We start from the raw sequence: 14,244 nt of genomic DNA on the forward strand, positions 1-14,244 counted from the left end.
AAAATAACTGTGGTGGGTGGGAAAGAAAGGAAGGAGGGAAGGAAGAGAGGAAGGAACCAAGGAAGGATGGAGGGGGGGGGGGGGCACACAAGGTGTGTCATCCTCTTCTTGCAAAATTCAGCCACACAATCCATTTCTCATCACAAGAGGTGGTGAGTGTGCATGCTTGTGTGCACACAAGTGTGTGTGTGTGTGTGTGTGTGTGTGTGTGTGTGTGTGTGTGTGTGTGTGTGTGTGTGTGTGTGTGTGTGTGTGTGTGTGTGTGTGTGTGTGTGTGTGTGTACACGCATAGATAAGATAAGATAAGATTAAAACCCAGAGTCTGTCATTTGAATCACGAGGATTAGCTAACTTCCATTGAAAGAAACAATAAAAGCCTCCCACGGAACCAAACCCCCAGCATGTTTTGATGAACATGTCCATGTTCATGTCCTGCATCTGAATCTGGTGTCAGTCTCAGGGCTGGGAGTCCCTCGATGTCTTGGCAGCGTCAGGCTGAGGCCTTCTCATGAGTGGATTAGCGGCCACTTCTAAAACCAACTGGCTGGACATGAGACAGGTCTGCTGAGTGGCACACGCGCCACATTAGCGCTAAATCCTAGCCATGCCATGCCGCAGGTATGCTGCCCTGACTAGGCGAGCCCTATGTGTTCGGCATACTCCACATGCCTGGGGCTGTGAGGGCCACAAAGGGCCCGCATGTAGGACACCCGCACCGGGTAATGGTTACAAGACAAACGTTGTACCCTGTAGGCATCTAGCTAGGTTCTACCAGGTGTTATCTATCCTGATAGCACGAGGTCATCATGAATCATCATAAGGGTGATTAATATGAGGTAGGAGGTCTAGTGTGAAGTGGAAGGAAGTGAACCTCACGCAGACTTCCTGCAGCCTAGAAAGTTTGTATAAAATACCTTCTTTGTCTAACGTTGAGCAAAGGTCCATATCTGGGGTATTCCAAGAGCATCTCAACATCCTGACACTGTTGTGTGCCTTCGTGATGAATCGCTTACACAAACTCCTCTTCATTGTGCTGGCATGTTCAGCGAAACAAGGTAAGAATATTTTATAACAATGTGAATTATTCTTTCATAAATAATAGAATAGAGTGTATTTTTGACCGTCAAATGACATAATTAATATTTTTAATAAATACAATATTAACTGAATTTGGTACAAATTATGAAATGAATATTTGGTTTATTTTCTGGCTTACTAATATTAATGACAATTGTTTTTGTGTAAACGATTGGAGGGAAAATTATTCACGGGAGAGAAGTCCTGCCAAATTCATTGACGTATATGGCTTCTGTGCAACACAATGGGAAACATATCTGTAGCGGATTTCAAATTGAAAAGGACATTGTACTTACTGCTGCCCACTGCGACCTCAAGTAGGTGAAATGTAGAAATTATCCAACATGCAAGTGGTGATTAATGCTCAGAGGGAAATATTTGAATCACACATATTTTTATGGGAATGTATGTGTATGGACGCCAAGATTTAATAAATTGATATTTAATTTGTTATTCAGGGAGCTGACGGTTGTTCTGGGAACCAATGACCTCCGCAAGGTCAATAAGAGAACAATGAGATACAAAGTCAAAAAATGTAAACATCCTGACTATATAGACGTTTCGTCTGGGAATGACATAATGATGCTCAACGTGAGAACATTCTTTTCCTATAATAATCCAACATCTTATATTTGTTATTTGGTGTAGATATGTAGATGTATACAAAATATTTTGCTTGTACAACGAAATGTTTTATTTTATTTCTTCCTCCGTACCCTTGAAATCAATAATTGTAATGCTTGTTTGTTGGTTTTTAGCTGTCCAGACCATCAGAAATGGAACCAATTCAATTTTCAAATGGCAATAAGGAGATTAAACATAACACATTTACCTTAACATTTACATTTAGAGCATTTAGCAGACGCTTTTATCCAAAGCGACTTGCAATAAGTGCATTTGTTACAATAAGTACATTTGTCATAAGAAGTGAAACAATATATCGCTGTCGGTACAGTAAAGATGTTCATAGAACCAAGTGCAAGTATTACAATCGCTAGGCTAACCCATTCCCCGTGTAAAGCAACGATAGCAGCTACTGTAGATGCTACACAATTAAGTACCTTGAATAAGTGCAATGTACAAGTGCCAGGACGTACAACATTCAATGGTGGCTGTGCATTGGTTTCTATGCAGAGTCGAGGTGAACTCTGAACAGGTGAGTTTTGAGTCTTTTGCGGAAGCTGGTGAGCGACTCTGCGATCCTGACATCGGTAGGGAGCTCGTTCCACCACTGAGGTCCCAAAACAGAGAAAAGTTGTGACTTCGCTGATCGACCTTTGCTTGCTCTTAGCGATGGCGGTACCAGACGTCCAGCTGAGGTAGTTGAGCGGAGGGATCGAGCTGGGGTGTGTGGCTTTACTAATGCTTGGAGGTAGGCAGGGGCAGTTCCATCGACTGCCTTGTATGCCAGTACCATCATCTTGAATCTGATGCGAGCTATTACAGGGAGCCAGTGGAGGTGCCGTGCCGTGCCGTGCCGGCAACACCCCATGCCGTGTAGCCGGATGGGGTTCTATCAAAACTAAGGGCCCTACTGTTGATAAACTTAGAGAGGTCGAAATGGCTACTATTGACCGGAGGACTTGTCAGCGGGAATGGGCAACACTCCCAGCCAAAACTATCTGTGCAGGTGGATACAAAATGGAGAAAGGTTTTTGCCAGGTATGTGAATTCCATTTAGCATAAGTCCACTTCGCTAACAGATTCTTTGGGTGAATTATTTTGTGTTTTCGATTTTTCAGGGGGATTCTGGTGGACCTCTTGTATCCAATAAGATCGCTTTTGGAATAGTTTAATTTAATTACAACGATACCGTAGATTGAAAACAAAACTTTTTCAATTGATCTGACTCCCATACAAGTGTGTGCGTTGTAAAGGCCCAGCCTTGACGCATGTGGCGAGCGGGATTTAGCCACTCTAAGATTCTCACGGTGAATTTGATTTATTATTTTACAGGGTGATTCCGGAGGACCTCTAGTGTGCAGCAAGACGGCTGTTGGAATTGTGTCGTTTAACTGGAAAACAAACTGTGACTACCCAAATGTACCTAATGTCTACACTGACATAAAAGAGTTCCTGCCATGGATTAGTGACCCCAACAGAAAATGCAAGAACGATAAGTGTGTATTTTTATGTATTCAATCTAAATGTGCAATGTTGTGTTTTGTAGATTGTTTGAAGATGTAGACCGTAGGCTATATAGTTGCATTATATTCTAGTTGTATCAGGCAGTACTTCTTTACAATATTCAATAAACTTCCTCCACAGCAAACCCTTTTATTTTCTGACTCAGCATCATCATAGAACACCATTAAAAAGTTCTCAAATAAATGGTTAATGCGATCCATATAAATACATCAGTCAGGGCAAAAATAATCTCAGTCATGGATCTTGTTGTCAGAATAACCAACCCACTCAACCAACGGCTGAGCGGGTTGGTTTGCATTGGACTAGGCAGCAAGCCTGTGGAAGCCCAAAACCATTGCTGCCGCTCAATCTTTGTGTTCCAGAACCACAGTCATATATTAAAATCACATAGAGTTGGTGGAGCATCAAATAAAGTTCAGAGAAAGATTCAAGAAAAGATGGACAGCTGAACTTGGGAAATTTGGTAACCAATGTCCTAGTCTACATTCGGTGGTGATCTTTGGCTGCTGGTTATCAGCGAAAGACAAACGTATGAATGCCAAAGAATAGTTTCCCATCAGGCTACGCTGTGTGTATGGAGCGTCCCGAGTCTAATGGCAGAATTAGATGGCTACTTTACCACACTGGTGGTAAAGTAGCCATCACAAGGAAGGGCTTTTCACTTCGTCAACATTAATGTCCAAATTATTTAAATTATTTAAATTATTTATTTTTTTACTTCGTCTTTTTAGGGAGTTCAAACAGTCCTAAAAATACTTCAGTTGAAAACATTTGGCTGACAGCTACAGACTTTAATAATTATATTTATTGTTATTGCAAGCAATAATAAGGCAGAAGAAGAATAAAGCTATGATGGTGATTCAATGACTCGGGCCATTTGTTAAGTTCCTCAAGTGTAGTCCTATGATTGAGAGCCAAGCAGCGGGGCTGGGGAACAGAATATCAGTTTGACCGGTTCCCATAATAGACCATGTCACATTAAGCAAATACAGACTTGTCAAAAAAAATAAAATAATAACTTTTATCCTGAAGCAAGTGCAAATGCAGTACAAAACAGACTTTCTGTGAGAAAAGAAAGGTTAGAAACTTGTCTCAAACCACTATTCTTAATAGCCACAACTAGGAACCACATTCCGGCAAAATACAACACAACAAACATTTGTAAAGATACAGCAAGAAGTGAGGGGGACAGAGGTAATAAATAGGCATGAGGACCGTAGCAGAGGTGCGGATTCAGGATACCATTCACCAGTAGAAACTGGAGGGCTGAACTCATAATAGGGGAGACAACATGTAGCAATACATTGATGCCTATGAGTATGCCTGTGGATACCTGTGGATGTGTCTGTTTTATTCTTGGGAAACATTTTAGTTAAATGGAGTAAATAGCCACAGTAGTTAAAGTTACATAGTGCAGGTTTAGCTATAACAGATAAAGAATGAGGGTGGAATTAGTTAAAAGAACCAAACTGAAACAATGCAGCAGTCCCTTTCAAAAGGAAGACATGTGAGATTTTAACACTGACACATGAGTCAGATACGGTGCACAGAGGTCTCTGTAGTTCAGAGCGGACGTGTTGCTGGGTGTGGTCGACAGGCATTACTGTGCAAAACTTGCACGACCACAATGTTCCCGTCATCTGTAAGGTCCAATGTCATCTTCACAAGAGGTTGTATGCATTAAAATTGTGGTTATATTAAGAGCATCTCGCCCTCCTTTTGACACATCACTTTACAGAGTGCTGAGTGCCATCGTGATGTTTCGCTTACACACACTACTCTTTATTGTGTTGGCATGTTCCGTGCAAAAAGGTAAGAACATTTTATAACAATATACCTACACGGTAATGATCAATTAGATAACACACAATTATTGTGTAGTATTGTTTATTGGGAAATTACCAATAGTGCAACAGTTATCTGCATTATCCCAAATAGTGGGATCGGATGCATGTGTAATTTTTCTCAGTCATTTCAGATTGGTGTTAAAGTTTGGTTTTCACTTCTAAGTTGAAGTTTAGGGTCTATAGAACAATTTCAGTCTGAGTGTCAAACACACAGATAATAGAATGGCCTATAGGGGGCACCGCAAAATATGTAAACTGCTACAACTTTTGATTAGATTAACCAAATTTAACATATGAGGTATGTATGGATTCAGAATTAAAAGGACAAACTGGTATGCTAAGCATTTGGCGACCAGATTAAAATTAAATACACTTTAGCCCAAAATATTAAATGGACACAAGCAAAATTATGCTTTTTTGTCTGAAAATATCCTCAGTTGCTAAGGAATTTTACTTTTTAATGTTATTTCATTAAGTGAAGACTGTGGTGATTAAACTGGAATTGAAATGTTCCTCACTCTTCTATTCTATGCCCTAGGGGGTGCCGCAAAATGTAGTAACAGCCCTAATCTTTGTATGTATGGATTTAGGATCAGGAGTCCCAACTTTTTTCATCAATCAATCAATCAAGCCATGAAGCTATAATTCTATTCACAAGAAATTTTCACTAAAGAACTTTATATATGGAAGAAAGTAAATCAATAACAATAAGAAGAGAAACAATAGTTTTTCCGGCATTCAAAAAATTAACAGAGGACCCTAGGGGTCTGAGAACTTCACTCTACAATTATAACCAGCAGCGGCTGGTGAATCTTATTTTAGGGGGGGCTAAAAGTTTGTAAACCAAACCCCATGTAGGAGGCACTGGGGGCATCCTTCCCCCGAAGATTTTTTGTTGATTTTCACATACAAACTAAGTATTCTGGTGCATTCTGACAAAATAATAAAGACAAAAGAGAACATTTCCTCACAAAGACGAATGGAGCCGTGGAACTTAGTTTTAACTTAATTGATTTGCCTTGTAGAATTCAGCAAGATTAAAAGTGCAAATACATCAATAATAATTGGGAATTATACACAAGAGAGAATGTGATTCTAAAATGGGTGAGTTACGGCCAACCTATTGTGTTGGTAACTTCACTCATAAATCTATCTACAGTCAAGTATGCATTTAGACAAATACGATAAAAAAATCAATATAATATGTGCAACCTTTTATGCGTGGTTGTTGAAGACACACTGAAGGCATGATGCCACCATAGGTTTGCAGAGAACTATATACAATATACACACTGAAGGCATGATGCCACCATAGGTTTGCAGAGAACTATATACAATATACACACTGAAGGCATGATGCCACCATAGGTTTGCAGAGAACTATATACAATATACACACTGAAGGCATGATGCCACCATAGGTTTGCAGAGAACTATATACAATCTACACTTGAAAGGGGTGGGGAGGTGGTGTGGGGTTGTGAGGGCCGCTGTAACCCAGTGTCCATCCTCACAGGAAGCGGGGGTGGGGGACAGAGAGAGTGAGAGACAGAGACAGAGAGAGTGTTAGAAATGAGACGTGTTCGCACTGTAACGACTGCCAACCGCACTGTTTTTATCACAAACATTATGAAGCAAGCATCATGTCCCGAATAAATTCAATATCAGGCCTCGAATCACAACAAATAGAATGCAGGGAGACAGCAGGCAATGGAGAAACGAAATGATTTTCCAAAATCACATCCGAGGTACAGTCCAGAGATACAGCACCAAGTTACAGCAATTAATAAGGCTCTATAAACAATTAGATAAGTAGGCTACAAACATGTTCTGATGGCAAAAAGTTTCTCACACACACACACACACACACACACAAACAAACAAAACGTGTTCGCACTGTAACGACTGCCAACCGCACTGTTTTTATCACAAACATTATGAAGCAAGCATCATGTCCCGAATACAATCAATATCAGGGCTGCTTGGGCCTACCTTATTTGAAGAGAAGCTCACATCGACGGCCTTTCTGAGTCGCAACCAGGTTAATCACCATGCCATTGAAGTCCGGTGACTTTTGGATGAGGTCCCGCTCAACAGACAGCATCGCTAGGGCGTTAAGCCCATCTCGTCCCGTGGCACTTTGGAGAAATGTTTCGATCCTCTTCCGTGTACTGGAGCACCTCTCTTGACTCTGCCGATGACACAGGGGTTGCAACTCGTTTGGGCTAGTCTTAGACGTGTACTTGGTAACATGTGCGTTTGACAGGTGATCTGCTAACTGGCTGTCTTAAAAAAAAGATAACTGGTCAACGAGGTCCAAAAACACGGCCCGCTGGAGTGAGGTTGCCGGTTCCTCAGAGCCCCTGAGGGCTAGCTCGTGCGCCCCACAGAACCTCATGCAGTCCACAATCCGTGACAGCGAATGTCTGTTTTTCTTCACCTGCTCGTTGTGTCTCTGTGTACTGAGATGCGGTGGCCGTCATCCAGCTGGCAATATTTACTTTCCCAACATTGAAAGCTTCACAGTTTCCAATGTGAGTTGCACTGCATTCGTGTTTCTTTACTTTACAGGACACATGTTTTAAATCCGCAACCCCTTGTTGGGTCCAAGCTGTGTCTCCTCCGAACAGCACGCAAGGGAAACGGAAGAGAGCGCTCCTAGCTAAGCTAGCCGTTAGCCAGTCTTTCCTTTCGAACCAAGAGGTGCAAAATGAACGATTTTGTCGCGTGTCCTTTTGTTTTATCTGAACATCGTTTGGCCGATGTGCCCCCAGTCTTTTTATTACTTTTTTTTCTTCTAAAGACATCAACGAAAACGGATGAGTCAGTAGATAGTCCACTTCGTTAGGTAAATTAGCGCTCGCCATTGTGGTCAGGGTTTTTTTTTTTTTCACTTTTTTCACTTTTTCTAACAGGGACCGTCACCAGTGAGAGTCACTGTCACTGTTGGTCTGGGCTATATTCATTTAGCCCAAATGGTCTCTAAATCAAGGGGGTATGTCATAACACCTGTCAATCACGATTGGACGACACCGATTGGATGCTGATTTTCTTAAGCGTGGGCTTAGAAAAATCAGCCCAGACAGATCGTCTGGGCTGACTTTTCTAAGCCCACACAACATATCTATATGTATCTCCTGCGTTTTTGTGATTTTTTGGTGCTGTTGCTTCTCCGTTGCACCAAAATCAACCAATTCTAAGTTGTAGTAATTATTATCTTTTAATATTTTCATTAATTTAATAGTGTTCTCATGTTTATTCTAAAAGATAGGGAGGGCTTAGCCCCACTAGCCCATTGATACCAGCCGTCCCTGATTATAACTATGGTTTACCTCTTTGATTTATTCTATGTCAGTCTTAGAAGTGCTGACGTGCACTTGCACAGACGTGTGCACTTTAATCTTGCCTTCATGCACTTCATGCACAAGAACTGGCAGGTCGACTTGTACAAGTACTTGTACAAGTCGACCTGCCTTGTACAAGCGCACTTCACATCTAGTTGGAATATGTCTTTGGCAAGTGGTAGCGTAGTCCAAATGGGAAGAAGTTTGCTGTACTCTTCTTTCCACCCATGGTCAGTGGGGTTGTTGACAGGCATTGTTGACCTAAATGAATGAATAAATAAATGAATAAATAAAAGCATGATTTTTTTTGTGATTATATAGTACAATACTCAAATCCATACAGATGTATACTTACATGTGGGCTGTCGTCCAGATGCTTGCTTGGAAGACACTCCTTTTGAGATATAGATCCAAAGCATCCATTGTTGGGGGGATTCTTTCAACATCCCTCGTCTTCTGTGAGAATAGCCACATTCAAAGAAGATCAACATCATTTTCCTCATTTGATTAACTGGAGTACAACCTACAGACAAAGTTTATTGCAACTTCTTTCAGCCTTGTAGAGGTTTGGAATGGAGTCTCAAAGATAGTTGCGAACTCCTCTGTCAAGTGTGTAACTTCGTGCATCAATTTGTAGCAGGATCGCTTACCCCTGAACTTGAAAGAAGATGTGCTGTCTGATCCAGTGCATGCGTGGAAGAGAGCCATGGCTTTACATGTTTCTGTGCCCAGTATTGTGGCGAGAGTGTTCAGGGAGATCATTCTTGATGTCTTTCCAGTTTTGAAGCAGATCCAGATTTCTGTAGTTGCATTCAAAGCCTTGATATGATGGAAATTACTCAGCAGGATTACGACAACATCTGTGTCTCCAGTATAAACCATCCCAACTGATGCTGTTTGGAGGGCATGGAGAAGATGCACTAGGACATGAGTGTCAGCTTCCTCGTAGTTGCAGCGATCCATTGGAGGACTGTTTCATGGTGGACGCAATCATATGCTGTTATGAAGACATCTTTGTCATCTAGGAATTGTCCATTTGTTACAAGCGCAGTTGACAGGAATGAAAACAGTTCTGTCTTATTATCGTTATTTGCCAGAAATGCCTGCCAATCTCTTGGGACTTTGGCAGTGCCAGAGATGCGTTGTTGGGTGCCTGATCCTCGGTTTCTCTTGTTCCTCCGTTGATTGCCAAAGAACGATACTGGTCCCAGACGATGTCCACTCGTGTTGATCTTTTCAAGTCACATTGTACTCTTGGGAAAATGGAACCATAAAGATCTGGTGCAACGATCTCCTCATTGTCAGATATTCCTCCACTCACAGGAATTCCCAGGATGTAAAACTACTTGTGGCGAAAAAAATCTTCCAAATTGCCGCTCCAGCTTTCCAGCACAATGAAAGCTTTCCCATAAAGCTCTGCATGATGTTTGAAGTGCTGCATTCTCAGTTTAGCTGCCGTCTTCTTGCGTGTTTTCTTCTCATGGAACAACATCAAGTTGTTTCGCTTGATCAGAGCTGTCAGTGGTGTGTCATGTGAGTCCAGCAGATTATTTTTGAAGTTGTTGTACTGCTCTTGTCCCATTGACTCAACTTTAAGGACCGATGCTGCAGCGGCTGCAGACTCGCAGCTTGTTATCTAAAGTAACCAGGTCTTTACTGCTCTCCTCAAAGGGATTCCCATTGCTGAGCAACAGCTCCATCAGGTTTTTGGTGTGACGTTGAAAACGCTGCTGTGATGCTGATCCTTCCTCATGATGAGGACGCCATTCGGAGTCATCACTGTCATTTACAGTGGTAAACTCCTCCAGGACACGGCTGATTTCCGGACCCAGTCACAATCCAGCGTTCCAACATGTCCGGGTTCTCTGTGAGGCCAATTATGCCACCCACTCCTTTCACCCTTTTGTTGGCTTGCTCGTGTGCTTGTTCAATCGGCATCGCTGAAAAACGCTGCTTGCTGCGAGTTACCGTCGGATGTCCCTTTTCAAACTCTGCCCGGATACTATCTGGGAGACAGTCCATGTCCTTTATAAAGACTGGAAGCCACCGGGTATAGTTATGATGGTCGAGAGCAAAGAACAGAGGAACAAGCTTCTGCAGGGTTGTGACCATGAGTTTGATCTTCCGTTTGTGATGTGCTCGTATGAACATGAAGATACTCTGTTGGTACTTGTACACAAGGAGCCAGAAGGAGAATGTTGGGCTCTCATGGGCAACTCTCTGAACCCAGTCCTCAAGGACCATCCTGGTTCAGCTTTCCTCATAGGCTCGCTTTAGAAGGCTGTGAAGTACCACAACAGTAACTCGATGGGCATATCTTGTTCTCATCACATTGGATGCCTTCAGAAATGATGTGGCTGCTGCCACTGAATTCACTAGCCCAGCTTCTTTCAGGGCTTCAGGCCATCCAGATCCACGCAGAAGATCTCCCATGGTACTCCACAAAGCGATTTCAATGTGGAGCCCACCTAACATAACCACAAACTTGTCTTCTCCAAAAGATGTCAGGGAAGGTCCGCTGCATTTTTTTTGCTAGGTCATAGAGGGGTTGGTCCACTGCCATCACAGAGACCTGCAAGTTGGGTGCTTCATATCACGTAGGCTATATGCAGCCATATTTGTGTATGGGTATCTTTGTAGCTATCTTTGTGCTATAGGGATATTCTGAACACCAATCTTAAATCCATTTGAGTAATTACAGAGCCTTTATTTACAATAACTTTAAAAATCTTGTTTCATAGCAACTTTGAGGACATTTAAACTATCTTAAAAAAAAACATAATTTTGCTTGTGTCCATTTAATATATTGGGCTAAAAGTGTATTAATTTTTTAATCTGGTCACCAAATGCTTGGCAAACCTGTTTCACCTTTTAATTCTGAATCCATACATACCTCATATGTTAAAATTGGATAATCTAATCAAAAGTTGTAGCAGTTTACATATTTTACGGCGCCCCCTAGAGGCCATTTTTTATCTGTGTGTTTGACACTCGGGCTCAAATTGTTCTATAGACCCTAAACTTCAGCTTGGAAGTGAAAACCAAACTTTAACACCAATTTGAAATGACTGAGCCTTAAACGACCCCACAAAAAATGTAACATACATAATATAATGTATAAGTGTATAGCTTTATTTTCTGCCTTTGAAAAAACATTAACTCTTTGCTTTGTTTAAATTTTAAGCACTTGGAGGGGAAATTATTGAAGGAAAAGAAGTCCCGCCAAATTCATTGCAGTACATGGCTTCTGTGCAAAACAACGGGAAACATTTCTGTGGCGGATTTCTAATTAAGAAGGACATTGTACTTACTGCTGCCCACTGTTTCATCAAGTAGGTGACATGTAGAAATGATCGGACAACTGCAAGATGTATAATGGCAGGTGGGGAATATTCAAATATTTGCATTTTTAAGATAATAATATATATGAATGGCTGCTTTCATCACTGTATTCAGGAAGAATTCAAATTTGACGGTAGTTCTCGGAACCAATGACCTCCGCAAGGTCAATGAGAGAACAATGAGATACAAGGTTGAAAAATGTAAACATCCTGGCTTTTTAAACGTTTCGTTTGGGAATGACATAATGATGCTCAAAGTGAGAACATACTTTTTCTACTTTTAATCTTATATTTGTTATTTCGTGTGGATAGTAAATGTATACCAAATATTTTGCTTGTACAAAAAAATGTTTGATTTTATTTTTTATCTCCGTACCCTTGAAATCAATAATTGTAATGCTTGTTTATTTGTTTTTAGCTGTCCAGACCATCAAAAATAAAACCAATTAAACTTCCAAATGGCAAAATGAAGATCAAAAATAACGCCCCATGCCGTGTAGCCGGATGGGGTTCTATCAAAACTAAGGGCCCTACTGTTGATAAACTTAGAGAGGTCGAAGTGGCTACTATTGACCGGAGGACTTGTCAGCGGGAATGGGCAACTCTCCCGGCCAAATCTATCTGTGCAGGTGGATACAAAATGAAGAAAGGTTTTTGCCAGGTATGTGAATTCCATTTGGCATAAGTCCACTTTGCTAATAGATTCTTTGGGTGAATTATTTTGCGGTTTGGATTTTTTCAGGGGGATTCTGGTGGACCTCTTGTATGCAATACGATGGCTGTTGGAATAGTATCATATACCGGCGTTACCTGTGACTACCCACATCTACCTAATGTTTACACTGACATAACAAAGTTCCTGCCATGGATTAGTGACCCCAAACCAAAATGCAAGATTGATTAGTGTGAATTTTTATATGCAAACTTCCTGCACAGCAAACCCTTTTATTTTCTGACTCAGCATCATCATAGAACACCATTAAAAAGTTCTCAAATAACGGTTGATGCGATCCATATAAATACATCAGTCAGGGCCAGTGGCGGTTCTAGACAAATTTTACTAGGGGGGCCAAAGAGTGAGGGGCACAAAAAAAAGGCACAAAATGATATTTAAAGATTTATTTATTTTATTTTCAAATCAGTAAAATACAAAGAAAACTTCCCTGTATGGCCCAATAAAACAAACCAGCTCAACTGTACTGCATGGCTTTTTAACTTAACCACTCAATTTATGGAGCTCATGCCCTAAATCCTGAAGCTAAAGGAGGTAGGGCCGTAGAAAAATGAAAAATACAGTACAGGGTACAAATACAGTGTTTCAATTCAATGTGAACAAACCTCCAGGGTACAACAAAGGGTATAAAAATGTGACATTACCTATTAATGTAAACACTACACTACAACAACAGGATACGGCGGTTGTGCTGTCTGGCAAAACGGTCCACAAATGCATCCAGATCCAGAGCCTTGGCCCTTCTGGACTCTATGCTCAGGACACCAAGATCACTGAGTCTCATGTCAGTAGTGGTGGACCGCAGGAAGGTTTTGATCAGTTTCAGTGTGGAGAAACTGCGTTCGCAAGAGGCTGAGCTTACAGGAAGGGTTACGGCAATCTTGCACAGTCTAAAGAGTTCAAAGAAAACTTCCCTGTATGGCTCAATAAAACAAACCAGCTCAACTGTATTGCATGGCTTTGTAATTTCACCACTCTGTATTTTTCTGTCCAAAACTCTCTTAAATTGATGGAGCTCATGCCCTAAATCATCAATGTCTGCATTGTACAAACGGCCAAATGAAAAAACATTTGTCTCCTTTAAAAAGGCATCACTCTGGGGGTTGAGAGACTGTATGCTTGTCATGAGCTCACAGTTGGTATTGGAGAAACGTCTGTTCAACTCCTTGAGCATGCTGTCAATTACAGGATAGAAAAATGATGTGCAAAACATAGCTTTGTCATGTTCTACCTCCCTCTGACCAACAGTGCTTAGTGTGCAGTAGCCACTGAGCCTAGTGCTCAGCATTGTCTGACGTTTTGCCACTGATGGTGCAGAATCACAGTGCTCACAAATAGTCAATGCTTCATCCCACAACTTATCAAAGAAAGACTCCTGCCTGTGGTCTTTCAATGTCTGGACTAAAGCATTTACCAAGTCAACAGCTCTAGCCAGATCAACAGTTTGTGACTGTAACATGTCAGACAGTAGTTTTGTCTCCCCAAACAACTTACTAAGAGTGACAAGGTGCACAACAAATTGTAGGTCAATTTGAGGCAGAAGACCTCGGGCCTCAACAGTTCTTTCACCGTGGCGTTCTTGAGCAATCTGTTGCAGTAGTCGTTTAAGGGCAGGTAGAGTGTCAATTATGTTGCGTAGTGCTAGAAATCGGCATGCCCAACGTGTGTCGCTTAAACGTTGCAACTCTCTTGTTTTGCCATACATTTCTTTTTGGAGAGAGAGCCATTTTGGGTGCACATATGAGCCAGAGGTA

General features: G+C 41.4%; 2 protein-coding genes across 2 annotated transcripts; both read left to right on the plus strand.

Annotated features, from left to right (window-relative positions):
* Positions 1 to 604: 604 nt before the first annotated feature.
* Positions 605 to 3,606, plus strand: LOC307078322 (mast cell protease 3-like; the record flags this gene model as incomplete). The annotated part of the gene is made up of 8 exons (XM_079740065.1): positions 605 to 618; positions 940 to 1,055; positions 1,247 to 1,394; positions 1,536 to 1,668; positions 1,836 to 1,903; positions 2,565 to 2,739; positions 3,034 to 3,197; positions 3,588 to 3,606. The coding sequence occupies 8 exons, from the start codon at positions 605 to 607 to the stop codon at positions 3,604 to 3,606; spliced, it is 837 nt and encodes a 278-aa protein (XP_079596191.1).
* A 1,347-nt stretch (positions 3,607 to 4,953) lies between these two features.
* On the plus strand, positions 4,954 to 12,784 carry LOC307078648 (granzyme B-like). The gene is made up of 5 exons (XM_079740574.1): positions 4,954 to 5,037; positions 11,601 to 11,748; positions 11,873 to 12,014; positions 12,176 to 12,418; positions 12,500 to 12,784. The coding sequence occupies exons 1-5, from the start codon at positions 4,983 to 4,985 to the stop codon at positions 12,659 to 12,661; spliced, it is 750 nt and encodes a 249-aa protein (XP_079596700.1). The 5' UTR covers positions 4,954 to 4,982; the 3' UTR covers positions 12,662 to 12,784.
* The last annotated feature ends 1,460 nt before the right edge of the window (positions 12,785 to 14,244 follow it).

This window comes from Pollachius pollachius (genome assembly GCF_949987615.1).
Source record: "Pollachius pollachius genome assembly, chromosome: 7".
Classification (NCBI taxonomy): Eukaryota; Metazoa; Chordata; class Actinopteri; order Gadiformes; family Gadidae; genus Pollachius; species Pollachius pollachius.